Source organism: Gekko japonicus, unplaced genomic scaffold (genome assembly GCF_001447785.1).
Source record: "Gekko japonicus isolate JY-2015 unplaced genomic scaffold, Gekko_japonicus_V1.1 scaffold977, whole genome shotgun sequence".
Lineage (NCBI taxonomy): Eukaryota > Metazoa > Chordata > Lepidosauria > Squamata > Gekkonidae > Gekko > Gekko japonicus.
In genome coordinates, this window is record NW_015159743.1 from 627,167 (window position 1) to 653,456 (window position 26,290).

General features: G+C 46.0%; 1 protein-coding gene across 1 annotated transcript in view; it reads right to left on the bottom strand.

Annotated features, from left to right (window-relative positions):
* SCARA5 (scavenger receptor class A member 5) overlaps positions 1-26,290 on the bottom strand; it is a gene marked incomplete at its 5' end in the record, with an annotated part of 57,924 nt that overhangs the window by 19,039 nt on the left and 12,595 nt on the right. The window contains 2 exons of the mRNA XM_015429813.1: positions 8,814-8,879; positions 22,976-23,074. Coding sequence (XP_015285299.1) covers positions 8,814-8,879; positions 22,976-23,074 — 165 coding nt within the window. The remainder of the gene's footprint in view (positions 1-8,813; positions 8,880-22,975; positions 23,075-26,290) is intronic.

Below are 26,290 nucleotides of genomic sequence, written 5' to 3' on the forward strand. Positions count from 1 at the left end.
TTAACAGAAACTCAAGGGAACTCAAGGGAACATTAACAGAAATTCAAGGGAACATTACTAATATACTAACAGAGAATCACATGAGACCGGACTAAGAAAAGAAGTTTGACAACACACAGAAGAAGCCCAAGAAGATTAATTGGACATTACTAACAGTTTAATTTACCAGTTTATATATCACTCAGCTTTCTCTTTCTCCAGCTGTCTACCCTTCCCATTTTTTCTTTTAAGCGAAATACCTCCCCTTTTTAGGGGAGCTAATAAAATCTTTATATATAAAAAAAAAATCGTAATACATAATCTTAAAAATATATCGGTAATGACTATGCCATAAATTCAGTGAAGCACAACTACTTAGTTACAGCCTCAATAAATCCATAGAAACTAATTTAGTCTATTATTAAATTTACATTTTACATCTACTTTATTGTTACAAGTTCAGGAAATTAAGATGGAGTTGTTCTGGCAATAGCACACCTGCCTCCATTTTTCCTGTTACTGATTTACACCTGTTCCCAATATTCCATGCCTCTCGGAACATGCTCGGTCCTCATCAGGATCCCCTTTTCCCTTCTCTTGGTCAATTTACGAACACATAGAAACCACTGTTTTGCTGTCTCTGTGTGGACTGGTTTTTTGTGTCATTGGTACAGACCATTCTCTTTATGATTAGGTACAGTAAAACACATTAACCAAGAAATGAATGCATGAAATAAGCCACGACACTTAACCCTGCTAAAAATTGTGTACATTTATTATACTGATGTGCTCTTCAGGGAAGGGAGAAAGTATCTTTCTGTGTGGCAATTAGGCTTGCCAACCTCCAGGCAGTAGAAGCCAAAAATGAGAGATCACGGGAGGAAGTGGAATTCCAAAAACAACACCCGTGACAAAAATAACGAAGAGTCGATAAAGATAAGTTGCAAAAACGTTTACTGTAGTAATTCTGTAGAAAATTTTATTCTATTATCGCTCACACGCTAACGAATACTGCACAATGAAAACGATTAATTTCACAATATTTGCTTTATCTGAGCGTGCAGCAATCCCAATTGACTCTCTAATAACAGAATCCAAGGTCTTCACAATGTATTAGCTGGAACATGGAATGTTTCCTTCAAGAGCTGATAAGTAGTAATTGATAAGAATTGGGATTGCTACACGTTCAGATAAAACAGATATTGTGAAACAAATTGTTTTCATTGCACAGTATTCGTTAGCGTGTGAGCGATAATAGAAAATTTTCTACAGAATTACTACAGTAAACGTTTTTGCAACTTATCTTTATTGACTCTTCGTTATTTTTTGTCACGGGTGTTGTTTTTGGAATTCAACCTCCAGGCAGTGGCTGGAGATCTCCTGGAATTACATCTAATCTCCAGGCTACAGAGATCAGTCCCCCTGGAGAAAATGGCAGCTTCACAGGGTGGATGCTATGGCATTATACCCTGCTGAGGTTCTTTCCCAGGCTCCATCCCAAAAATCTCCAGGAATTTCCAACCCAGAGCTGGCAGCCCTAAGATTTAACTTTAAAAAGCCAAGCTTTATTCAGTTAAACAAGCAACCTGACAGTACACTGGCTTTTAAAAAAAAAAAAATCACTTTTGTTAGAAGGGCCGGTCTGGGGCTAGTGGAGTGGCGGGATGGGGTGGCAATTGCTAACAGACGCCTTGTGCTTTGTGCATGGACATAATAAACTCTCACTACATTGTACAACATGCTCTATGGTTACGCTTGGGCAGTATAAAACCAAAGTCCCACGAGTGCTTGCAATTATGTCGTGCTCAGTTTGGCTGAAGATATAGAATGTTCTGCTGCTACATATCCCGTTTCAGGCTGCAGATGTGCTGTTTTGCAAAAGCAGTGGAGATTTTTCTTTAAAACGTTCAGCATGTACCAAATAAAGAATGGACATGTTATGTAAGCAAAACATGTGTGGATGTTGGGTGTTCCATGACCTTTTTTAAAAAAATAGTGAACAATAGAAGCGGACCAGATTGCCAATTTTAGAATGGTCAATGAATTGAGTGCACGCGCATATACAAACGCATATAGACAAGAGCACGTGTGTCTAAGCCATGACACACATATGCGCCTCATCTTATGAGCTGATTTATGCGACTGGGAGCCATATGCTACCCACTTCAAGTCTGGATTTTGTGGGGTTGTATTTCTATGATTTATATCCCATCACTCTCTTCTTCCAGGGCAGGTTGCAATCGAGCCAGATGATAACTATAAACGATCCCATTAAAATGCAGTTTAATTCCAGCTCAAGGGCTTTAAAATACAACAGATACTAAATTCTCCAGTTTTACTCCATAAACCCTCAGCCCCAAGACCAAATAGAATCATCTTAAAGTTAGGCCTGCATCCAAAAATGCAGGTGGGAGCTGGCCTACGGCGACATGAGGAAGGACTGTTGGCAGTCATTTCAGAGCAGGGAAAAGAGGGATGCACTTCTGATATTGGAAATTAAGTTAATGAGTGCCAAAGACCTGTCAGTCAACCCAATGCCACAGCACTTATTGGCCAGAAGGGGGAACTGGTTTTCTTCTGCTGGAGCAATTAGGTAGAATATTACCATATGTTCCTTCCAACTGTGCTTAATTAGGGATGTTTTTAAAGAAACTGGATTCAGAGCAGGGTCGTATCTCATTTTAAAAACTTGTTGGAATATTGGAAGTAAACCTAGTCATATGAGGACATCAGTGCAATACTCCTTAACGTTTGCTTTGATAGGAAACACATTTCTGAGTCACCTTCCTCTCCCCTACCCAACTGGGAAGAAGTTCTTAGAGACTGAACCCCTGACTGAAGGAAGCCTCCATTGCAAAATTCAGGCACACAGGAGAAAGAATCTCGTTTTATGCGTATTTAAAATTGAGTTGTTACAAGGACTGCTCTTTATTTGAGTGCTAATAACAGCAGAGAGGAGGGACAGTTATGATCAGTAAAATCATGGCGGAATTGGTAAGTTAAAACCCTCCTCACCACCCTGTACAACCCCAGTCCAAATCTGGCTCATAATCATGTGGCGCTCCACTTGTGGCTCCTGAAAACAGCACACACACCCCGTGCCATGCTCCCAAGCCAAGTTGGGCCCTGGCACATTTAGGAATGTTAGGTCCCCAAGGTAAGTCTGTCTGTAAGTCAGGGCAGGATGCCCCAACCTGACTCATGGCAGATGTATCATCTAGTTTGGCCTCAAGAGTTGTTTGAGACATGTTCTCTCTTCTTTCCCCAGAACCTCTAAATCTCTGCATGAAGTATAGATGTGTCTCCAGTTTATACCCAAGCTGATGGAGAATACATTTCACATCTTGTTCAGGTATATTTTGAACTATTAATAACAGACTGAAGAGCAGCTGTGTCTTTCAAAAATGCGTTTAACCAAAGGAACATGCACTGTCCCAGCTTTTAAACTGATGGATAACAGGCTATTGCAAAGGAGATGAATGCAAGCTGGCTCTTGGCAATGTGTGTCATTTAAACGCACCACAATAGCTTCCCCATGTGATCTGGCACAAGCTCAGCCTCCGATTTAAACTGTGGTGCAACCTGTAGCTATGTAGCTACACCTGCTTAGAGCACGCCAGTTCAATATCTGCAAGGGCTCAGGCAGACAAATTGAATGTGTGCTGCTGCTTTACACAGTTTAAATTAGGAGCCTATAGAACGTCACAAGGGGAAACTCTGTTACCTTGCCAGCATCACATTTAAATCAGGGCTAATGGCAGAGATGGGGACCTTGTGTAAGGACTACTTGGGTGTTTTTGTTGTTCAGTTGCACAGTTGAGTCCAACTCTTTGCGACCGCATGGACCAGATCACGCCAGGCCCTCCTGTCCTCCGTCGTCCTCCGGAGTTTGCTCAACTTCATGTTCATTGCATTGATAACCCTGTCTAACCATCTCATTCTTTGCCGTCCCCGTCTTCTTTGACCTTCAGTCTTTCCCAGCATCAGGGTCTTCTCCAGTGAGTGCTCCCTTCTCATTTGGTGGCCAAAGTATTTGAGCTTCAGCTTCAGTATCTGGCCTTCCAGGGAATAGTCAGGGTTGATTTCTTTTAGGATTGACTGATTTGATCTCCTTGCAGTCCAAGGGACTCTCAAGAATCTTTTCCAGCACCATAATGTTACAAGCCCTATTTTCATCTGTGAAATTTTGGAAGGTATGAATTCCCTGCAGGTTTTCTAGCTTTGCAAGTAAAAGGACTTCTACTACTACTACTACTACTACTACTACTACTACTACTACTACTACTTTTTAAAAAGAGAACAGAAAATTCAGTGAATTGACTGGGAATATCCCTGAGCAATCTTCGAGATCCAAATGCAAAGAGAGAAGAAATCAAGGTTCCATATATCCCAATCAAGCCATTTATCCACCAAGTCCTGTATTTTGTAGTTCTCAGGGTCAATAGTTTTTCCTAGCACTACAACATGAGGATTTTTAAGCAGAGATACTGAGGACTGACCCTGACCTGGATGGCCCAGGGTAGCCCGATCTCATCAGCTGGAGGGCCCTTTAAATCTCTCAGGAAAGGAGAGGTGTGGCTGCAGGTGGTGGGACTTGGCGGCCGGGCTTCCCCCACCAGCCAGGTGACTGGCAGCAGACTGAAACTCCAAAAATCGGGGAAAACCCCGCCCTGACCGGGGGTCTGGCAATCCCATCCTAGTCTGAGATTCCAACTCCTAAGACACTCAGTCTTCTTGTGAACTTCCATCCTCCTGAAGGCACCGTGGACATCGAATGGTTGGAAACAGGAGACTGGGCTGGCCTATGTAACTGAACAGCTTGCCCACAAATGGATGCTTTTTCTTTACTCCTCTGCTGCAGAGAAGCATGTTTAGGACTGAGGCCTAATGCCGTTTATATTTAACATGCCAGCTGCATAGGGTTGCCAGGTCTGGATTGGAAAATACCTGGAGACTTTGGGGGTGGAGCCGGGAGAGGGTGGGGTTTGGGGTGGGGAGAGGCCTCAGCATAGTACAATGCCATAGAGCCCACCCTTCAAAGCAGCCATTTTCTCCAGGGGAGCTGATCTCTGTCAACTGGAGGTCAGGTGTAAAAGCGGGAGATCCCCAGGGCCCACCTGGAGGCTGGCAACCCTACAGCTGCAAGAAGTCTCCTAACCTCACACAGGTCTTTTTAGTCTTCCATGAATGCAAACAAGAACCTGCCTGATGCTTGGAGATTTGCAATAATGTGCTCTGCCCTGGCCATCCTGCATTGATCGTCCCCTTGAAAAGGCTGTGGGGTATGGTGGGGGGGGGCACATCCCCCCCCCATTGCATGAGATCCCACAGCTCCCCACGGCCTTTGTTCCTCTCCCATATTTGTTTTCATTGAGCCTGTTACCCCCTCCGATCCTTTACCAAGAGGGAAAAATATAAGGAAAAGAAATAAACATGATTGCTTAGGAAAACAAGCCCTTAAGTCTCTGCAGCTGCACAAAGATATCATCGACTCAGATAATTGGTACCATGTGTCTGTTAGGGAAACAGGAGATTTATGGCCTAGAACGAAAGAACTGCTGCTCTGAAACCCCCAGAAGAAATGCTTTTCTTGTTCTGTTCATCTAGAACCAGGGAATGGATATACTCCAGAATGTGGGAGGTTGGAATGTGTCAGATACATTACGGCACGTGGATATTTCATTGCTGTGGTGCTAATGGCTCTGTGGCTCAGTGGGCCAGCAGGAAGTAAATAAAAGCCAGAAGAGAAGTGATGTGCAGCTCTGCTGGGCACCCCAGCACACCCTAATCATGCTCTGGCTTCTCACTGTGTGTTGATGGGATTCAAAAGGACCTCACTGAGAAAGGACAGGGGGTTGCTGTGTGTGGGCAATGCAGTCCATACCTTGATAGCCACAGTCGCTAACCCTAGAATGGCCTCCAAATGTTCCTTTCATTCTGCAATGATTCCACCAGCAGCAGGCTCCAAAACAGTCACAGTAATCCCGACTGTGGCATGTACTGTCACGGAGGCAGCCTCCTCTTTCACAGTGAACCCCACAGCTGATAGAAGCCCCATTCAGTCAAAACCAGAGGGTGGGCTATCTCAACAGCCCAGTAAGTGTAATCAGCTGCCACTGAAGATGAGATAGATCCCATTTACCAACAGATATAGGGGAAAGGACAAAGTGTAGGCTATGGCTAGAATTGTGCTGTGTTGTGCCCTCCAAGACCTCCATTTTAATGTGTTGGTATCTGGCTGTTGCACACTACAAATCCCATGCTGCAGAGACAAAATGTTGGGAGCAAGCGCAGGAGCATTTGACAGAGATTGCACTGTGTCATAGGCTCTGTAGTATTTAAGAAGTAAAACCATTGAACTGGCAATGCTGTATGTGTATGCAGGGCCACAGTTTACGGAGAGTATAAGGAGGCCTGCCTTCAGCACCAAGTTTCAAACCATATGTCCCCACTAGAGAGAAATGTCGAATATAAATAAAATGAAGGGGGGGAAAAACAGTATATGATCATTGTTCAGTAGTGCCTACATCTCTAGCTGTTTCCACTACTGAATGACAAGGTAGTAAGGACATATGCCAAATGTATGAACTCTTGCTATTTTTTTAAGTGACCCTCTGATCCATATTGATAACATGAACTATGCTACAGGTTGCTCTCCTCTTCCAGGTTGGTTTGTACAGCAAACAACCCCTGCATAACCCATGCCGCATACCAGAAACAGGATTGCCACCTCCTCATCTACCTCATCTGATTTCTTTTTTTTCTGAAAATGGGGGGGGGGGATTTCCAACATTGGAAGGGGGGGGGGGGGGGGTGGAAGGGGGGTGGGGTGGAGATTGCTGCAGACCCTCATTTCGCCTTGTATGCAGCTCCTGACGATCCACAGACACCCCACCCCCACCCCCCAGAACAAAACTACAGGTGGCTCAGTGGGCTGCAGCAGGAGGGAGAAGTGGGAAAGGCCCACTCTGTGGAGTCTGCTCCCCAAGTGGATCTCACGGGATACATGCCACAGCCTTTAAACAGCAACAGACTACAGCTATATCTATGATTGTTTCTTGAAGACTGAAACTGTCTGGGGCCAGAATAGCTAAAGAATCTGTCTTTGATATCTCTGTGCTGCAGAATGCCCCGCTGACCCACTTTGGGTCCTCCAAGAGCTCCATCCCGGCTCTCTGCCTGACATCACACCATTCTCCCAAGCCCTCCCAACTTCCAAAGGAGTTCTTTACTTCTCTCTGGGTATGTACACTGCCACCAGTTGGTCAGTTAGAGGATTTTCCACTAAGAGTGCCAGCATTTTTAGTGTTCCACCCACATTGCCATTTACAGGCACTGCCTAGTGCTCATGTTTCCTCCCTAACTAGCCTTTGCAGGGACAGCTTACTGCACTTGTGCATTCCCAGAGATTTAGCAATTTATTGACCAACCACCTCCCTTCCCCAGTGTCATTTTAATAACATTTTTAGGTGGGGCTGAATGTGGTTATAGAGAACGTCCAACCATTCAAAATAATAAGAAATGTATTTATAAGAAAATGTACACAAAAATACTCTGCACAGCAACAGATTGATCAAAGCTACAAAGTAAAGGTGCATACACATATTCCTCTGTTGCTGGTCTAGACATACCCTCACTGTTATTATTCTAGGGTAGGCTCTTTACTCTTAAAGTTATAGCATTCTATCAGTCATCTAGTGTTTTCAGTCTTTGTCCAGGCTTCCTGATGTATTTTAGTGGCCATGAAGATGGAGTCCAGGTATGAGAGCTCCTTCCTCCAAGTTATCCCCAGATGTAGTCTCATGTCTAGGGGATTTATTACCTCTCACTGTGCACTCCACTTTATTCATTCCCAGAAACAGGTACAATCTACAATCTAACATTTGGCGTTCCCAAGTTTCTGTCACCTTACCTTCTAGGTGTCACATTCCTACCACGGTATGAGATGGCCCTTTGATTGTTCTCTACTGACTAAAAGAATTTGCATAACCAAGACCTGAGAGCAATTAATCGCTGTCCTGTTTTCTGTCGTACTAACAGAAAAATTTGGAATGAACATGCGGGGTTCGTAGCCTCTAATCTCTCTCATTTCTCCACACACTTAATTAAAAGTATTCAGGTTGCAGGTGCTAGAAAGGATCTTTCTCTGCCATGGGAGTTGCAGCTAGTCAGAGGAGACAGCTAAACCAGATGGGCCAATGGGCTGACTTGATGTAAGGCAGCTTCATATGTTTATATGACTGCTACACAGAAGAAGGTGGACACTTGGGACAGAACTATTTCAGTGGTGGTACCCCAATCATGGAACTTCCTCCCCACAACAGTTCGTGTTAAACTGATCCTGTCCAGATTTGGATGCCTTTCTTTTTACACAGCTTCAAGTTGAGTTTGATCATTGTTCCTTCGCTTCTTGCCTGTTGGACTGGCTGATATAACTGTGTGTAGCTTTATGCTGCTTTTATTGCAGTTTTGCTTTTATTGCTAGCTTTATTGCTAATCTGGCTTGGGGTTACTTTAATAACTTTTAATGCTGTTTCTATCAAATTATGAAATGGTCTGCATTGCTATTTTCTGCTGAAATCCACCTGGAATCCATTGGATGAGAGTTGTGGAGTATAATTTTTTTTTTAAATAATTGATAACATACATAAGTGCAATAGGCCTAGCTTTGCCTTGTGTGGAGGCACACTGCTTGGGAAAGCCTCACCTTTGTACCTGTGTATCATGCAATGGTTAAAGACACTGTAGCTAACCCTGGCAAAAAAAAAATGCAATCCTAAACAGAGAACAATTTAAGTGTCCCAACTAAGAATAATATAAGATTTCTGTTTTACCTATTTCTGTACCTCTGTCTCCTCTCTCTCCCTTCTCTCCTTTTTCTCCCTTTGGGCCTCGGTCACCTGAAAACAGAAAGGCACTATTAGATGGTGATAGACTGAATGGGACAAATGAAACTGATGCATACATGAGATAATCCACTGGTATTTTTTGGCTCAGAAACCAGAGCACTCCAGGGAGTGAAGGGCTCATGTTTGTTAACTTCCCAAGCTATTTCCTGCTCACTGCTGCCAAATTGATATAAGCCAATTCTTTTTTTTATTATTGCTCTGTCTCTGTCTCATATGCTTGTTTGCATTTGCTTGAGTCCACTTAATCACAGGAAAATTGGGCATCTAATGGTAGACAGGGCTGGCCACTACATTTGGGCAGAAAATCCAAATTGCAAATCCCCAGACAAAGGACCTGATCCACTAGAAGTTCTCCCATGACACCTACTGAAATGATTCAGCACTAGAGAACGTGTGACCCTCCCATGGCTCACGTATATCCATCTCCTTCTTGGCTGCCCTCATTGCAGCCTTGTTAATAAATCCAAACAAGTTATTATTTTGTATTTATTTTATTTATTCCATTTATATTCCGCTCCTTTCCCCATCAAGTAGGGCTCAGGGTGGCTTCCAATAATTAAATATACAGTAAAATCAGTATTACAGTATTGAAATCCAAAAATACAATTAAAAACCCAAACTGTCAACTATTATGTCAGATAGGGTTGCCAGGTCTGGGTTGGAAAATATCTGGAGACTTTGGGGGTGGAGTCAGGAGTGGGCAGGGTTTGGGGAGGGGGCCTCAGCATGGTCCAGTGCCATAGAGTCCACCCTTCAAAGCAGCCATTTTCTCCAGGGGTGCTGATCTCTGTCAGCTGGGGATCAGCTGTAAAAGCGGGAGATCCCCAGGCCCCGCCTGGAGGCTGGCAACCCTAATGTCACAGGTGGGCAAAAGGGGGGAAGGGGTGGGAAGAGGGAGGCCAGCTGAACTCTCTAACCATTACTGTCCTCAACCATATGCCCGGTGGAACATCTCAGTCTTACAGGCCCTGTGGAACTGAATCAAGTCCCGCAGGGCCAGTGTCTCATTAGCCAGAGAGTTCCACCAGGTTGGGGCCAGAGCCAAAAAAGCCCTGGTCCTGGTCAAGGACGACCGGACTGCTTTTGGGGCATGGATTACCAGTAAGCTATTACCAGACGAGCGCAATGCTCTTTGAGAGGTATATAGGAAGAGGCGGTCCCATAGATACGATGGTCCCAGTCCGTTTAGAGCTTTGAAGGTAAGTACCAAAACCTTCTAATTCATATCCATTGTTGCTGCTCTGCTATTCATATGATTAAGAGGACGGGAGAGGAAAATAATACTTTCTTTTGGTGAAAATTCCCATCTTCAGAGAAGTGGCTCGATAGCCTGTCTCTGGCCTCCTGGCCCTGGTATTCCCCAGAGGTCTCCCATCCAAATACTTGCCTGGGTCAGCCCTGCTTAGCTTCTGAGATCCGATAAGATTGGGCTTGCCTGGGCTATCCAGGTCAGGGCTAGTTTCTGAATTCTATTTTAACTAGACAAATTCCAATGTTATTCCCAGAGTTAGAGCACACAGATCTTGTTACAGTTTTCAGTTCCCATTTGCATCTTTCCTCACACTCTACAATGCTGACCCACACATGTACATTGATAAAATACTGCAAAAAAAAAAAAAAAGATTGCATCCAGATGTTGTGCAGAGCTTTAGGAACACATATCTGTAAAATACTCCACAGAAAGAATCTTGATGCAATCATCTTTTTCCTTTTTTTTTTTTTTTGCAGTGTCAAAATCAGTGCATCAGTAGTGGGGGTCGGGAGGTGCAGCAAAAATGAACTGAAGGAATCAAAAGCTCTAGCAAACTGCTGAGGTAGACACAGTACTGTTAGAGAATTCAGATACAAATGGAGGATACCTAATGCATCAGTTTCCCTTTGGTAAAGACCATAAAATTCAGAACTCCGAAAAATTCGGAAGAGAAGTATTTCAGAAACATCCTTCCTCCGGTCCCAGAATTAGAAGAAGTTGGTTAGCCTCAGAATGATCAGTTACGATTCAGCACACTTTGGAAATTCATTTGGCTAATGTTTTCCTTTGCCAATCAAAGTCAGATGTTTTTGAAACATTGTTCAAAATTTAACTGGAACATGTCCAGTGGGAACGAAAGGCAAAGATTTTTTTAGAAGACATAATTTAAATCATACACAATAACTCTTTGGCATTATTCAGAAAATGTGCATATTTCCAAATATTAACCAAACATTAGACAGCAATATGAAGTAGTAGTTCCATAGTGGACATGACTGAATTACGATAAAAGTACATCCGGCACCTTACATATAGCAACAGAAGTGCGAATGGGCTCTAATGATCACCAGTTGCAGGCTGCAGACTCAAATTATGGCTTGCATGTGTGTGAAATCAAGTGATGTTCCCTATTATCCTGCAATCTCTCAAATGCAGGACTTTTCATCCTGCGAGGCCGTTTGCATGCTCAACTGATAATCTGAAAAAGTGAACAGTGTGAGGGCTGATTCACACACACACCAGTCCACCACACTCAGGGTGATTTCCCACAAGCGCTGCTCCACGCTCACTCTTCTCTTTGCTCCGATGGTACGTGTCAATTTCACACAAGATGCTGCGCGGCCGCATTTTGCCCCGCAGCTTTACGCGATTTCCCCCGCGTCTACTCAAGCCTGTTTTTTGAGGATTGAGTAGACGCGGGGAAAATTGTGCGAAGCTGCAGGGCAAAATGCTGCCGCGCAGCAGTTTGTGTGAAATTGACACGTACCATCGGGGCAAAAGGGAGGAGTGAGCGCGGAGCAGCGCTTGTGGGAAATCACCCTTAATGAACACTGCTTCATTTAAGAGCAGTGTTTTGGCATGTGTGAATCAGCCCTAGCTCTGCTCGCCTGTGCTTATGTGAATGCTGCCCCTGCTGTTTCAGTTAAGGTCTACCTGTTCATTAATATCCCACATTACCTCCAGGGCAGCATATATAGTTCTGCCCTCCACCATTTTGTCCTCATAACAGTCACGAGAGATAGGTTAGGAGAGAGCAGCTGGCCCAAAGTCATCTCGTCATCATCATGGCTGAAAAGTGATTTGAAGCAGGGTCTCCACCATCCTTCTACAATAATCTCAGGTGTGTCGAACTCACTGGAAATGTGTTATTTAAAGTTTTAAAAAATCTTTAATTGTCTGTGTCCTTTATAAGTTTATATCGCCATTACCTGGCATTACATTTTATGACACACATGGCCCGGCCCAACAAGGTCTCATTTATGTCAGATCTGGCCCTCATAACAAATGAGTTCAACACTTACTGCCCCAGATGGGTTGAAATCAAATCAGAAGAATTGTTGGCTAAACATTAGGAAGAACTTCCTGACAGAGCTGTTCCTCAGTGGAACAGACTTCCTCAGGAGGCGTTGGGGTCCCTTCTTTGGAGGTTTTCAAACAGGGGCTAGATGGCCATCTTTCATCAATGCTGGTTCTGTGAACTTGGGCAGATCATGAGAAGGAGGGCAGGAAGGGTTGCCTCAGTGCTTAATTCTTGTGGCCCTTTCTTACATGCCCAGGGAAATGTTGATCACCACTTTGGGGTCAGGGAGCAATTTTTCTTCAGGCCAGTTTGGCCAGGGATCCTGGAGGGGTTTTTTGTGTGTGTCATCTTCTGGGCATGGAACAGGGGTCAGTGAGGGTATGGGGTGGTGGTATTTGTGAGTTTCCTGCATTGTGCAGGGGGTTGGACTAGATGACCCTGGAGTTCCCTTCCAACTCTATGATTCTACTACATTGCACTGTCTCTATGAATCTGAATGTCAGCTCTGTGGGTTTGACTCTAGAACGCAACCCTTTGCATCTCAACCTTTGCTGAGATCTTAACAAATCCTTGAGATATTTAATGCTCAACTGCGGGACTCTTTCTTTCCCTCCTCCCACCTGAAACACTCCCCCTCTGCCCCCAGCCCAGATTCCTGGCTTCTGTTTCCTGCTGGCCACAAACCCAGCATGCTTGCGCTGGCCTTGTACTGCACCCCTCCCCATTTGCATCTTGTTAGGCTTCTCCCCCTCCCCAGTCATCTCCTGCTCCCTTCTCCAGCCTCCTGCATGGCAGCCTTTTGATCCTACAGCAGCTTGTCTGAACAGTTTAGTGGGATGGGAAACAGCTCAGGTCTGGGGACTCTCTGGGAGATCTTCCCGCAGATGCATGCAGAAGAAGCACTGCTCCCCTCGTGGTCAGATGTGCGTTGAAATGCCTGTCTTCTATAGGCCACTCCCAGCAAAAAGAGGCTTCAGTCAGAAGGGGAATAAAGAAGGCCTGTCATCACACAAAAGGGAGGAAGGCCCACCATCCAGGAATTTGGAGGCTCTCTAAAAAGGACACCTCCGCAGGGCTTCTTCACGCAGGACTTTCTGATGCCATCGAACCTCCTTGCTTTGTTTTATTTCCACATATCCTACCCTATGGGGACCCCAAGCAGCTCACAACATAATTTTCTCCTCCTCCATTTTTATTCTCATAGCAACCCTGTGAGAAACCGGGAGATTAGGCTGAGAGGGAGCGGCTGGCCCATGGTCACCTAGCAAGCTTCCGTGGCAGAGTGGGGATTCAAACCTGAGTCTCCCAGATCCTAGCCTGACATTTTAACCTCTACCCCACACTGGTTCTAGCCTTGAGGCTAGACCACTGTAATGGACCTGCCCTTTTAGCGCTGCTGAGATGCCTTGGTGGGCATTGAACCAGAGGCAATGCAGTCAGCCAGACAAAGATTCATCTGTGCCTCCCCTCGTTCCACTGAGACCCTCACCTAAACAGCATAGTAAAACTAATCACATGTCTTGCTGTTATAGCATGAGTAGGCTAAAAATGGGGTATTGATGATTATTCATTCTCCAAGTGCCGTGCTGTCATCGGAGGGGGGCATCCCTACACTGGGGCTATTTAAAGCCATCATGTGATAAAGAGGACCAAGTCTCCTTGACTGTGCAAGTACAGAGGAGGAGGAGGAGGAGGAGGAGGAGGATAATCTGAGTGAGGCTGCTGGGGGGCTGACACTGAACCAGGAATCCTGTGTTTGCATCGGCTCCGTATTTAATTCCCAGCATGTTTCAGGGCTCAACACCTAATGGACTGGGCCCTGCAAACCTCATAGGGCACTTTGCCTGCTGCATCCCAATTCGATCTCTCAGACCAAGGAAGAGGGCATGTGCCGCTATGTCCTCAGTGGTCAGTCCCCAGCTCTTCCTGGTGTGGTTCACCAATGGCTGAGCCTGAGCATCTTCCAGCAGCCGGTGTGTATAACCCAGACTTTAATGGGTGGGCATCATTAAGACTGCAATTCTCAACACCCTTATCCACGAAGTAGTATTATGCTAAATTTGTTCACCTGTAAATAAATATGCAAATCTAGAAGAAATGAAGAACGTCCAATGGATTGTTTTGGAATTGGGCATGAACTTCTTGGATATGAAAACCTTCCCTCCCAGGCCCTCTCGGTCTGTCCAGCATCTCATTCTTGAGCCTGGGAAATGCTTTCTTGAACATGAGGCTGGATCCCCCCCCCCCCCAATTATGACTCAAATTTATCTTGGCCTCTCCGCGTTGTTCGTCTCTGTTTGTGTTGGCAGAGGGGGTCAACAGGCTGGAGGGCTCTTTCATTTCCAGAAAGTTTTATCCCCCCCCACCCCCTTCCCTGAAGAGAGATTAGACTGGGAACAGACAGAATACGCTCCTTTCTAACATCCTCAGGGCACGCCAGCAAATATTTGCAGGGATAAGGCTTTGAAAGTGATTACTGTTTTTAATCATTGCTAACTGTGCAAAACCCTTTACAGTAATCATCTAATTGATGCTCACAGGATGTGAGCTAATTCACTAATATTCCTATTCTCTAGGAAGAGGACTTAAACTGATAATGATTTCCCCCAAAGTAATCAGTGAGCTTCACGTCTGAGCCAGGGAAGCTAAAACTTACCATTCAAGGCACTGGATCTTATGTGAAAAGCTCTAAATGACCTGGACTACGGGGATACCAAAGACCTCCTTTTCCTAATAAAACCAGAGGCTTTGCAGTGGGGTGGCTTGTGCCTGTATCCTCCCGCTCCAATGAGCAAAGTTGGAAACCATCCTACAGCCTAAGGGCTCAACCAAACATTATGCGTGACATAGCTTCCCCCAAAGAACCATACTTTAGAGAGGTTACTGAGGGTTCTCTGATCCACTCCCAGAACTGCACTTTTCAGAGGTTTTCTATGGCGAAGGATTTACTGCTAAACCAGACAGAGACTGAAGTATAGATATGTCCATTACACAGTAGCTCTCAGTAATGGACAGAGGCAGGGGAAAACAGTTGTTTTACTTTTGTGGATATTTCCTGTGCATTGACATATCATGTTCACTTCGGTGCAAAAGAAGACATAAGATTTTTGCCAAACAGATTAAAATAATGTCCATCCTACTTCCTTGAGATTTAATTACACAGCTTTACATAAATCTTCATTCTGCCTTGCCGCCTGGATGGGAAAATAACAGCTTGTGACCTGGATAGCCCAGGCTAGCCAGCTCATGTCAGATCTCGGTTGCTAAGCAGGGTCAGCTGTGGTTAGTATTTGGATGGGAGACCACCAAGGAATACCAGGGGCACTATGTAGAGGCAGGTGATGGCAAACCGCCTCTGAACCTCTCTTACCTTGGAAGCCCTGACCATAAGTCAGCTGCGACTTGACGGCCCCCCCCCATTCTGTTTCATTGAGTTTGAAGTCTTCCTTTGATCCAAGTAAACTTACTCCAACAGGAAGGGCCACTTCTGTTGCAAGTAGGCTCCTCGTGCTGGAGGAAGACTTCGCACTTAGCTCTACAGAATGACAGGATAAAAGTCACCATTTCCAAATCTGCTGTGCTTGTTTTAGTAGAGGGGTTTGCTTTGAGCTGTGTTCAGTGGACTGCTAACTTCAGTGGAGGGAATCTACTCTTTTTTCTTCTGTAAATTTATTCAGCATATGCCCATTCACTCCTTCTTCTCCTCCTCTCACTCACAGGCAGATGAGCCTGTGAAGATGCCTTATAACTGTATACCTGAATGGTTTAATAGTAAACGATAATACTATAAGACAGTTTTAATATGGAATGAAAAGAGTAGTACGTGTTGTTTATTATAACAAACTGTTGTGTGAAATCTTATAAAAATTTCTGTGAAGTTATCTATGTTATACTATATAACAGATAAGATTGATAAGATAAGAAAGAAATCAAAATATAGCATGAGAAATTGGTAGAATGAGTTGGTCATTATATAGATTTTTTTAAGTTAATAGGTCATCTATATTTTTTATTAAACAGATGTTTTTTATTTCAAGAAAAGATACTACAAAGAAACGAAATAAACAGAAATAAGAACAGAACGGAAAATTACTAACAGAATGGACACTATACTCTTACATCAGCTTAAGTTACAGTATGCTTATAAACTCTAGATCCTCTAAGCTGTGTTAGAATAGGTCATATATATTTTAAGCTATATTCTTATGCCATTACACCATATATATCTTGTTAAGCTTTTGTTAAGCTATTGTATCATATACTCTGTTACATATACTTATAAATGTTGTAAAAGGAGGGTCTTTAATTTCCGTAAAATTGCCCTTACACTAGGGTTTTTGGTAATTATATTTTCCTATCTGTTTTCCCCATTCCTTCTTTTTTCCTGTATCCCTTATAATAATTTTTTTAAGAGATGCGTTATACCAACATGCACCAGGGCATTCACACAAGAGGCCAGGAGGAGGAAGGCATGTAGGAGGTATTCAGTGGAACTTCAGCTCTCTCAGTGTCATAGAAATAGGACCAATTGGGGAGGAAAGCAACAGGTATATGTCACAAGTCAAACTGGAGCATCTTGCGCCTGCTGTGTGTGGGAAAGAAGAGGATGCAAGCAACATCAGTAGCAACAGAGCAGATGTTTGAAGGGTTTGCTCTAGGTAGTATAGACAGCTGCTTGGACTCTCTCTGGATTTTTTTCAAAGTGGCATCCAAAATGAAGAGCGGTGAAGTGTAGAACATGGAAACAGGAAGACAAGGAATCCCACCTCTCTTCCCTCACTTCTTGCCTCCCCGCTGCAGCCTCTGAACTCTCCCCATCCCTGCCTCCGGTGGATTAATAGAGGCAGATTAATAAAGGCTGCTCCCACACAGCAAGGATTTGCCACTCTGCAACAACAATAATTAATTAAATAAATAATAATTATTGTATGGCGGTGGGTGTAGTATACCCAGGAGATCTGAGGTTTGTCTGGCAGTCTGAAACTCTAGCTCTTTTGTGGCTAGCTAGGTTTATTTTGGGGGGCTGAGAGAACTGTGACTGACCCAAGGTAACCCAGCTAGCCCCCAGAAAGCCCCTCAGTGGCACAGTGTGGAAGATGGCAGCCGTGAAGGGCTGACAGATCAAAAATGATGCCGGGAAAGGGGGGGGGAGAGAACTTTCAAAAATGCACATCCTCCCATCCAGATGGCACAGTAATATGCTTGGACTGTGGACTAGACTAGATGTGATGGTGTCCTTATGGCCGCCCTGGGGACACCACTGCAGGGAGCAGACTACTTTTGTGTTCTGAGCAACACCTGCTATGTTGTTGGTATTAAATCAACGTTGAGTCATTAGTAACTCAGTTAGTAATATTCTGTTTGAGGGGGGAGGCTTAAGAAAAGAAGGTTTTAAGAATAAAGCACAGCACAGTTCTACAAATCAGTAGCAGCTACAGGGTTAGAATACAGCTGTGCCTCCGCTCTGGAATGGTGACAATCAACAGGCTTGTGATGTGGTTAATGGGGGGGGGGGCACAAATGTGTTCCTTTCAATGGGGTGTGCCCAGAAGGTCTGAGGGAAATGCCCCCACTCAAAACTTTTGAAGCTCGCCCCCATCAGCCTTGTGAACACTTGTAGGGCTTCATTTGACACCTGCAAGGTCAACCCACACCCGAAAGCCAATTTGCCTCCTTGGCTTCGCCTTCCAAGAGATTTTGCCGATAAGAAATAATATTCCTGTTATTAAAGCTGCAGCCTGAATTGGCTCGCGCAACCATACAATGAATACATTCAGCTGTTCTGGATGCTTAATGGCTCCAGTGGGGGCCTATCAGGAAATATTACGCTGGGAATATGGGCCTGGGGTCTGGGAAGAGAGCCAAACCAGCCTCATTTTCCCAGGCCTAGCGGTAATAAGGGTGCCACTTTTCCCTATAATATTTCTGGGTCCACAGATAAGGCTAATTAGATGAGGAATGGCTTAAAACGACTTCAGGATAAAGAACAACTAAAACGTTTTGTGCAGCAGTCTCCAAAGCTTGCTCGAGAAAAGTGTCAGGGCATTGAGTCATTGGATCATTTCTACCAATGGAAGGGTTTCCACTTGTGGAGTGCATCCTTCTTGCCTTCCCTCTCCCTCTGCAGCTGAAATGCACCCTGAAAGGCTGTTCCCATAGACAGGGGATTCAAGGAAAGGCCATGAGCACTCAAACAACCAATTCTCCAATCCTCTAAAACTGTTAAATATAAGGGAATGTGCCTAAATTGTAAGTCTATAACAAAACCCCCATCCATATTTTTTCTATCCTCTTCCTTTTATCTCAAAACAAGTCAGCATGGTATATCCCTGGATGCTAGATGTTGGGAGGATAAGCATCATTTTCCCAGAGGCCCTGCTGGGGACAGAATGATTAGGCTTATCAGGTTCCCACTTATGGTAGGAGATCTCCCGCCTCCTGCCTCTGCTGCCCACCACTGCTCAACCGGGCAGCAGAAGGAAACTGGCTGGCAAAGGGGGGGGGGCGCACAATCATTGTCCCTGACACAGTCACACCAATTCCAGTGTGAACTGGAAGTGATGTCATTGTTCAGGGAATGATGTTCTAGCACTAGCCCAGAGTTCTATGGTTTCCATAGAGTTTTTGGATGAGTGCTACAGAACTGCTTCCCCTGGCATGATGATGCCACTTCTGGATCATACCAGAAGCAGCATCATTGCATCGGGGATGACGATCATGCCCCTCCTGTAAGTTCCTGCCCCCCATCTCCCACCAGTGGCCAGACCAGGTCTGGTCACCCTAAGAGTAACAGACTGGATAAACCCTTTGTCTGATCCAGCAAGGCAATTCCCAAGTTCTAATGGGATCAGGCCATTAATCCCACTGCCAACACCTAGAGTTTCCAACACTGCCTCAGCAAGTACCAGGAGATTTAGGGGGCAGTGCCTGAGAAGGGTGGCATTTGGGGAGGATGTGATGTCACTTCCAGGTGACATTCTAGGAATCTCTATGGTAAGACCATTTTCAATTTCTCAAGGATGAGAGACTGGAGCTGGGAGCAGGGAATTCCGCACTGGGCCCGGGCAAATGGGAAGACTACCGCTACCATATACACAAAGAGCTCTATCTGAAGGACTTGATGAATTGCTGCCAATCACACATGAACACACCAGCTCCAAAAACATGTCTGTTTCATTGGCTAGATAGCTGAAATGGAATTGCCTGGCTGGGGCCAAAAAGGAAATTTAATCTTGAGCTTGTGCCTTGGGACTGCTCACCTGTCAAATGTTTGGCTGGCTGCAGGCCATGCTGGAAAAGCAGGAGTGGAGGGGGGTGGGGAATTTCTCATCTCATGAAGACAAGGAAGCCACACGGACCTAACCGTCACAACACAGCTCTTGCCACCGTATGCTAAAACAGCAGTCCTTTGAGTGACAGCCAGGAAGTGCAGAAAGGGCTGCCCATTTTCCATCCAGTTTGGCATGGGCCTTCCCTTGATCAAGAGTCACTTAGATATACCACCCAGCCAGAACTGGAAAGTGTTTTGCTAGAAAGTCAGGACAAGATGAAGTCCCACTTATAGGAAGAAACGGTTCTGGCGAGGGGGCGGGGCGGGCGGATACATAAGGAACCAGTGCCAAAGAAACACTGAGCTTCCCCCACCCACACGAACTCCTATTTATTTATACTGTATACTTTTTTCATTCCCCCCCAAAAACACCCAAGGCAACACACAAACATTTAAAATAATATGCCAGCTAAAAAGGGGGAGAAAGCAGAAGGCCAAAAAGCAGTCAATTTCAACTTTTCCATTTAGGAAAGCCTGAATGAATGAAAAGGGCATTATCTTGCATCTAAATGCTTGCAGCAAATTTGCTTCACAGGCCTTCTGTGGTGCATTTGGGAAGAAGGGAAATTAATTCCAGTTCGAGAATGAAAAAAGGTAGTTCATACTAGAAATGGAATTAATTCCCCACCTCCTCAACTCCCACCCCACATCCCAGTTCTTCTCTGCAAAGGGTGAATACTGTCTGGCTCCTCTGTGCATGCCCTGATCTGCATGGTCTAAGCCAGCCCGATCTCATCGGATCACTGAAACTAAGTAGGGTTGGCCCTGCTTAGTACTTGGATGGGAGACCACCAAGGAAGTCCAGGGTCACAATGCAGAAGCAGGCAACGGCAAAGCACGTCTGAAGTCTGCTGCCTTCAAAACCCAATGGGGTCACCATTAACTAGCTGCAACCTAACGGCACTTCCCACCACCACCACTCTCTGCATATGTGCAGAACACTGGATATGCCATACAAGCATTTCAAACCTAGAATCTGCAAAAACAGTAATATATATATACTAGGAAAAAGGCCTGTTGTGGAAATAAATACAACGGCCTCTAGAAAGAGGCTCTCGGCGGGTGCCCCGGCCTTGGACACTCAGTGTCAATTTGCTGTGGTGACCCCAGTAGGGTATAATGAGACTGAGTCCACCATTTTCTCCAGAGGAGATGATCTCTGCTACCTAAAGAACAGTTGTAATTTTGAGTGATCTCCAGCCCTCACCTGGAGATTGGCAACAATGGTTCCCCAGAAGGGAATGGTTGGTTTGGAAGGTGGAGTCTATGGATTTGTACCTGTCTGAGGTCCCACACCTCCTGAAACCTCACCCTTTCCAGGCTCCATCCCTCACATATCCAGGAATTTCCCACCCGGAGTTGGCAACCCTAACTCCTTCCCAGCCAATCATCAACCTACCTTTATTTCCCCTTCACTCTTCAGCTTTCCACCCCACACACACCTGCAGCCTCTCCCGTGCTCTGAAACCCTGACTGCTACGTCACATTGGCTGTCATACGGGGGCCACCTCAGCAGCATATAAGGATACAGAGTCCACCATTTTCTCCAGGGGAACTGATCTCTGCCATCTGGAAAGCAGTTGTAATTCTGAGTGATCTCCAGCCCTCACCTGGAGATTGGACACATTTTACCTCAGAACAGCAAACTGTTTAGAATGTTAGAGGCAAAAGCCAATCAAGTCACATATGCAAACGACCTCTGTGTTCCGAGGCAAAGGCCAATGACGCTGCATATGCAAATAACCTCTGTGTTCTGACTGGCTATGGGGGGGAGAGGAACAGCATACTGTTTAGAATATTGGAGGCGAGACTCAAGCAATGCAGCTAGTGGATAGGGACAGATTCTGAGTGACACATCAGGGCGCCAACCAATTCTGGGGCATGTGGAATGTTCTAGAGAAGTGCCACCACCATTCAGCTTTTATATATAAGGGAGACTAGGAGCAAGGCCCGTTGTAGGACCAAGACAATGAGTGCTAGAAGGACGTCAGAGCTCCATGCGGCCCTGGCCTGGCCGCACCGGCAGGACCCCGTGGAGGCAGCACAGGCTGCGACAGTGTCCCGGTGTGGGCGTGGGCATCAGCCTCCGGGCTGGCGCCACTGCAGGCCACCCTGGCAGCATGGCGGCGGCGGCCAGGTTGCAGGCTGGTGACGCACATTGGTCCTGGGCTGGGGGGGCCAGTACAGCAGGAGGAGTGGCCGCGGCGTGAGGACCCTACGCCCGATGTGGGGGTTGGTCCACACATCATCTGCAAGGGGAATGAGGGCTGGCGCGGTGCCATCACCCGCTGGCAAGACCGCAGGCTTGAGGGGTGCTGGGATGGGTCGGCACTGTCTCCGTGGCCGGGCGGGCAGGTGGCAGCAGCGTCGTGGCCACATCAAGCGCTCTGCGGGCGAGTGGGGCACCAGGTCCCGTGTGGCCGCAGGGCGGGCGGCGAGGTGAAGTGGGCTTTGGGCGGCGACAATGGGCATGGCACCAGGAGGATTGGCCTCCGGTCCCCATCTCCTCCCCCCGCTGCAGACTCCAGGGTGGAGGGGTGACAGAAATGGCCGCCACTGCCTCCGTGTCCGGCCAGGTGGCATCATCCCGCGGGCTGCCTCCACCGGTGGCAGGGCAATCAGGCAAGTAGAGTTGTGTCGCCCAACAATGAATGGTGAGAGGGTGGCAGGATTGGCACGGGGCTCAGACGTGTACAGCCGTCGAAGCGTCCATCCAACCCAGTGGCTCCCTGCAGACTGAGGGCGAGAGGCTGCCCGGTAGGTTTGCGGGCGGGACTGAGGTGACGAAGGGAGGCAATGTGGCCAGGGGATTGGCCCCCCTTCTGAATGACAGGCCAGGGCCCCAAAGGCTGGGGAGGCATGTGGAACGTCTCACACAAAAACTCTTTTATATATAAGGAGAGATATATTGATTGCACACTTTCTCCAAGTAGCTCAGGGTGGCATGCATGGATACCCTCTCTTTAATCTGTACAACCGTGTGAGGCAGTTCAGCTGAGAGATAACTACACATCAGATATGACCCAGGGAACTTCCCAGTAGACTAAGAATTTTGAACCAAGACCTCCCAGATCCTAGACTGGCACTCTAACCACTGCATCACACTGGATTTTAACACCAAGAGGTTAAAGGAACTTACAGTGCAATTCTAAAAACACAAACACACATAATGCTTCCATATACCGAGTCAGACTATTGGCCATTCAAGGTCAGTATTGTCTACTCTAACTGGCAGCAAATCTCCAGGGTATTTGGCCGAGGTCTTTTGCATCAGCCTCTACCTGATACTTTCAACTGAAGATGCCAAAGGTTGAACTTGCAAAGCACAAGCTATGGCCCATCCTCTGTAAGCAGAAGTCAACCGACTTAGAAGGGTGTAGCTGTGCTTTGGATGGCACTATTTGTATACTTAAACTACAGAAAGCATTAGAATGGGTTGTCAGGTAGAAATTCAAGCAATGTTTTAAAAAATGAACCCATACTACCTGTCATTCCACGGGAGCCAGGCAATCCTCGTGCGCCCAAAAGTCCTTGGTCCCCCTTGAGGCCCCGTGGCCCCATAGGTCCTCTTTCCCCAGGGTACCCTAGATACAGAAGAAGGAGAAAAAAACAGTATAGGTCAAAATTTGGTTGGTTGTTTAAGAAACTGCATACGCCAAAAAGGAATAAAAGTTAACAGCCCAGCAGGCATGCCAGCTGGGTCTCCTGCTTTCTTTCTGCCTTGGGCCAAAGTCACCATGGTTCCAGGAGACAGGAGTAACCAAACCCCATTAGAGCCCCCAAAGTTCTGGACATCTGGAAATATAATACCAGTAGATGTTGCTTCCTTCCACTATCAGGTGCCTTCCAACATTATGATTGTATTAACACTCTAATAATTGCTAACATGCATCTGGCATATTGCAAAGTTTACTCTGAAGACCTTAATTGGCTAGCAGAAGCTTTGGTGCATAACATTTCTTGAAGTCTGGTTACCAAAAGGGTAGTGGTTTTTTGTTTGTTTTGTTTTTGCCACCTACCCAAAAATGTTATTTTCATAAATATGGAGAATCCAGAGGATTCCAGCATTTCAAGAATCTATGACAGAGGAGAACGTTACCCCAACTGCTTTCAGGGCTTTCGTGTTCCATAAAGTCAGATATAACTTTGAAAAATAAACAAATAAAATCTGGCATCCCCTCAGCTAAGCCTTAGAAAGAAGGTGGGGTTCCACCAACAAGAAGACCATTTCCCCAATGCCTGCAAGTGACAAATTCCACTGTTATTTCCAAGTTCTTGTTGCAAGTACATATGTTGATTCTTACATGTAAATCCCTTTTATGTAAGAACAAATAGGGGGCTATGAGACTTGTGGAGAGAATCCCATCCTCCCCCCCCCCGAGCCCAGGCACAGCTCCCTGCCACCACCACCTCTATCACCAAACCCAGGCCCCGGGACTCCACCACTGCCAGGCCAGGAGCTGGCTAGAAATCTGCCCCCAACTTTGCAGAATTTTATGCCAGTTGTGGCCCCAGGCTTCAGATTTAAGTATCCACAGATTGGCCTCCACTTAACTATTACATATAAAACGTTAGAACAGTAGAAGCTAAATCAGCCATGCAAAAATGCATATCCAGAAATTGCCAGAGCATACTTTCACACCTCATCATCATTTGGTAAACATTCAGCTTTACAAGAATCATAGCCTTTCCCCATGTGGACATGATTCTGATCACCGGACTTCATGTGCTTCGTTTCCAGTTACTGTTCTTACCGAGGGATATATGATGATGCCCCTTTTCATTTCTTTTTAAATTTTGAGTGCTACCAGCAAAAGCCTTTTCATTTCACCTATTTTACCCCTATGGTGTTCCCAATTTATTTGTTTTATGGCACACAGGAAGAAGGCCCATTGTGGAAATAGAGACAACGAGCTCTAGAAATAGGCTGTGGGTGAGTGGCCCGGGCTTGAGGAGTCTTTGTAGCATCAGTGTACCAGGCGCGCTCCAAGGCTGGCCACTCCGAGTGAAGAAGTGGCGCTTTCCAGGACGGGCCGGCCTGGGAGGAGATTGACGTTGCCTGCAGAGGAGTGTTGGTGGCATCCCGCTCGTGTTCCTCCCCCCACCGGAAGTGGCGCTATGCAAAGCGGGAGTATGGGCAGCTGAGGAGAGGGAAGCAGCAGCCAGGGCAGGGACAAGAGCTCTGTGCAGGCGTTGCTCTGTGCGGGGTGTGTGTGTGTGTGTGGCTGTGAGACCGTGCTCCAGCAGCGGGTGAGGGACAGGGGGCCTCCCGGGTTGGCTTCCTCCCCCCCCCATAAGCAGGCCGTTGAAGGCTGGAGTGAGGTTTTGCTTCAAGTGGTGCAGCATTGCTTCCGTCCCAGCAGAAACCTCGTCATCCTCTGTCATGGTGTGAGATGAAAGAGAAGGATGGGACTGAGGCAACGCAGCCACCAATGGGTAGAGGCCCCTGGTGAGTGACACATCAGGGAGTGAAAGGCTGTGGGGGCGCGTGGAACGTTCAGGCAAGAGGGACACGAAAACACAAATATATATAAGGAGAGATGCCATTTACAACCTATGCAAAAATTGCATATATGGTAAAAACCCAGATCCACAGTTATGATTTGCAGTAGTGAAAAACAAAATTGAAATGGGGTTTTTCAAGTCAAAATAATGGGGGCTGCAAAACATGGTAGCAGCCTGACTGTCCTCCAATCAGAAAAATTATTCCTGCCTCTGCATGAAAGGTGCAGCTGAAACATGGCATTATCTAGTTTCAGACTGCTGTTTCCCCCTCTATTTCCTAGAATACAACCTGAGCTGCTGTTTGCCAAGATCTTGCAATATGCCAAGCACATGTTTCCAATGAGGTTTCTGCAATGGCTCAGAGGCCTCTTTTCCTGAGTGGTAACAGTTCATTTAAAACCCAAGCTGGGATCTGGATCATTTAGTGATCTTTCCAACATGACGTTAACATAACATTACATGACAGTGCGCCCAGAAGAACTATCCATGTCAACTTTTCTGAAGTGGGGGAGGGATGACAGTTTCTTGGAGAATCTCACAGCCCATGGATATGAAGGAGAATGAGATGTTCAGCTTGCTGTTAGTTGTGGATTCTTCTTTGGGGTAGATTAGTCTTGACAGCAGGGAGATCTGTTAAGAGATGGGATGATCTCCGCAGAAATTAGGTGAATGTTTTTCATCCCTCAGGAGACAGTTAAGAGGAAGAGAATGAATTCCGGCAGGATTTGAATCTAATTTGGAATTCCATCTGTTTTAACCACTCTGACTTCTCTTGCACAAACTTTGCCTTGTTTTGACAGAGCACATGGTTTTGGTGTTGTAGATGGCAGACTCATTCAGCACAGGAGCAAAGGATCTCCTCACAACACAACCCTCGTGGAAATGAGAATGGGAAAGACTGTGGTGGCTGCCCACTGCCCAGAGGAGTGGCTACTGGCTCCAGGGCATGGTGGGAAGGCGCGTGGTATCTTGTCTGAACCTAAGGAGGTCTGACCTGCACAGGAGACCTCTTGGAAGGCATCTTGAATTTGCTGATGGAAGAAAAGTCGAATATAAAAAGCAAAGACTGGCCACAGTGTCCACCCGATTCAAACAGAACTAAAGGACAAACAGCATGAAGAGAAGAAAAAGCCCCTAAAGAGCACACACAAAGCTGCCTTATAGTGACTCAGACTCTTGGTCTATTAAGGTCAGTCTTGTCTACTCTGAATGGCAGTAGCTCTCCAAGGACTCAGGCTGAGGGCTTCCACATCACCTACTGGAGACACTAGGAACTATACCTGTGACCACCTTGT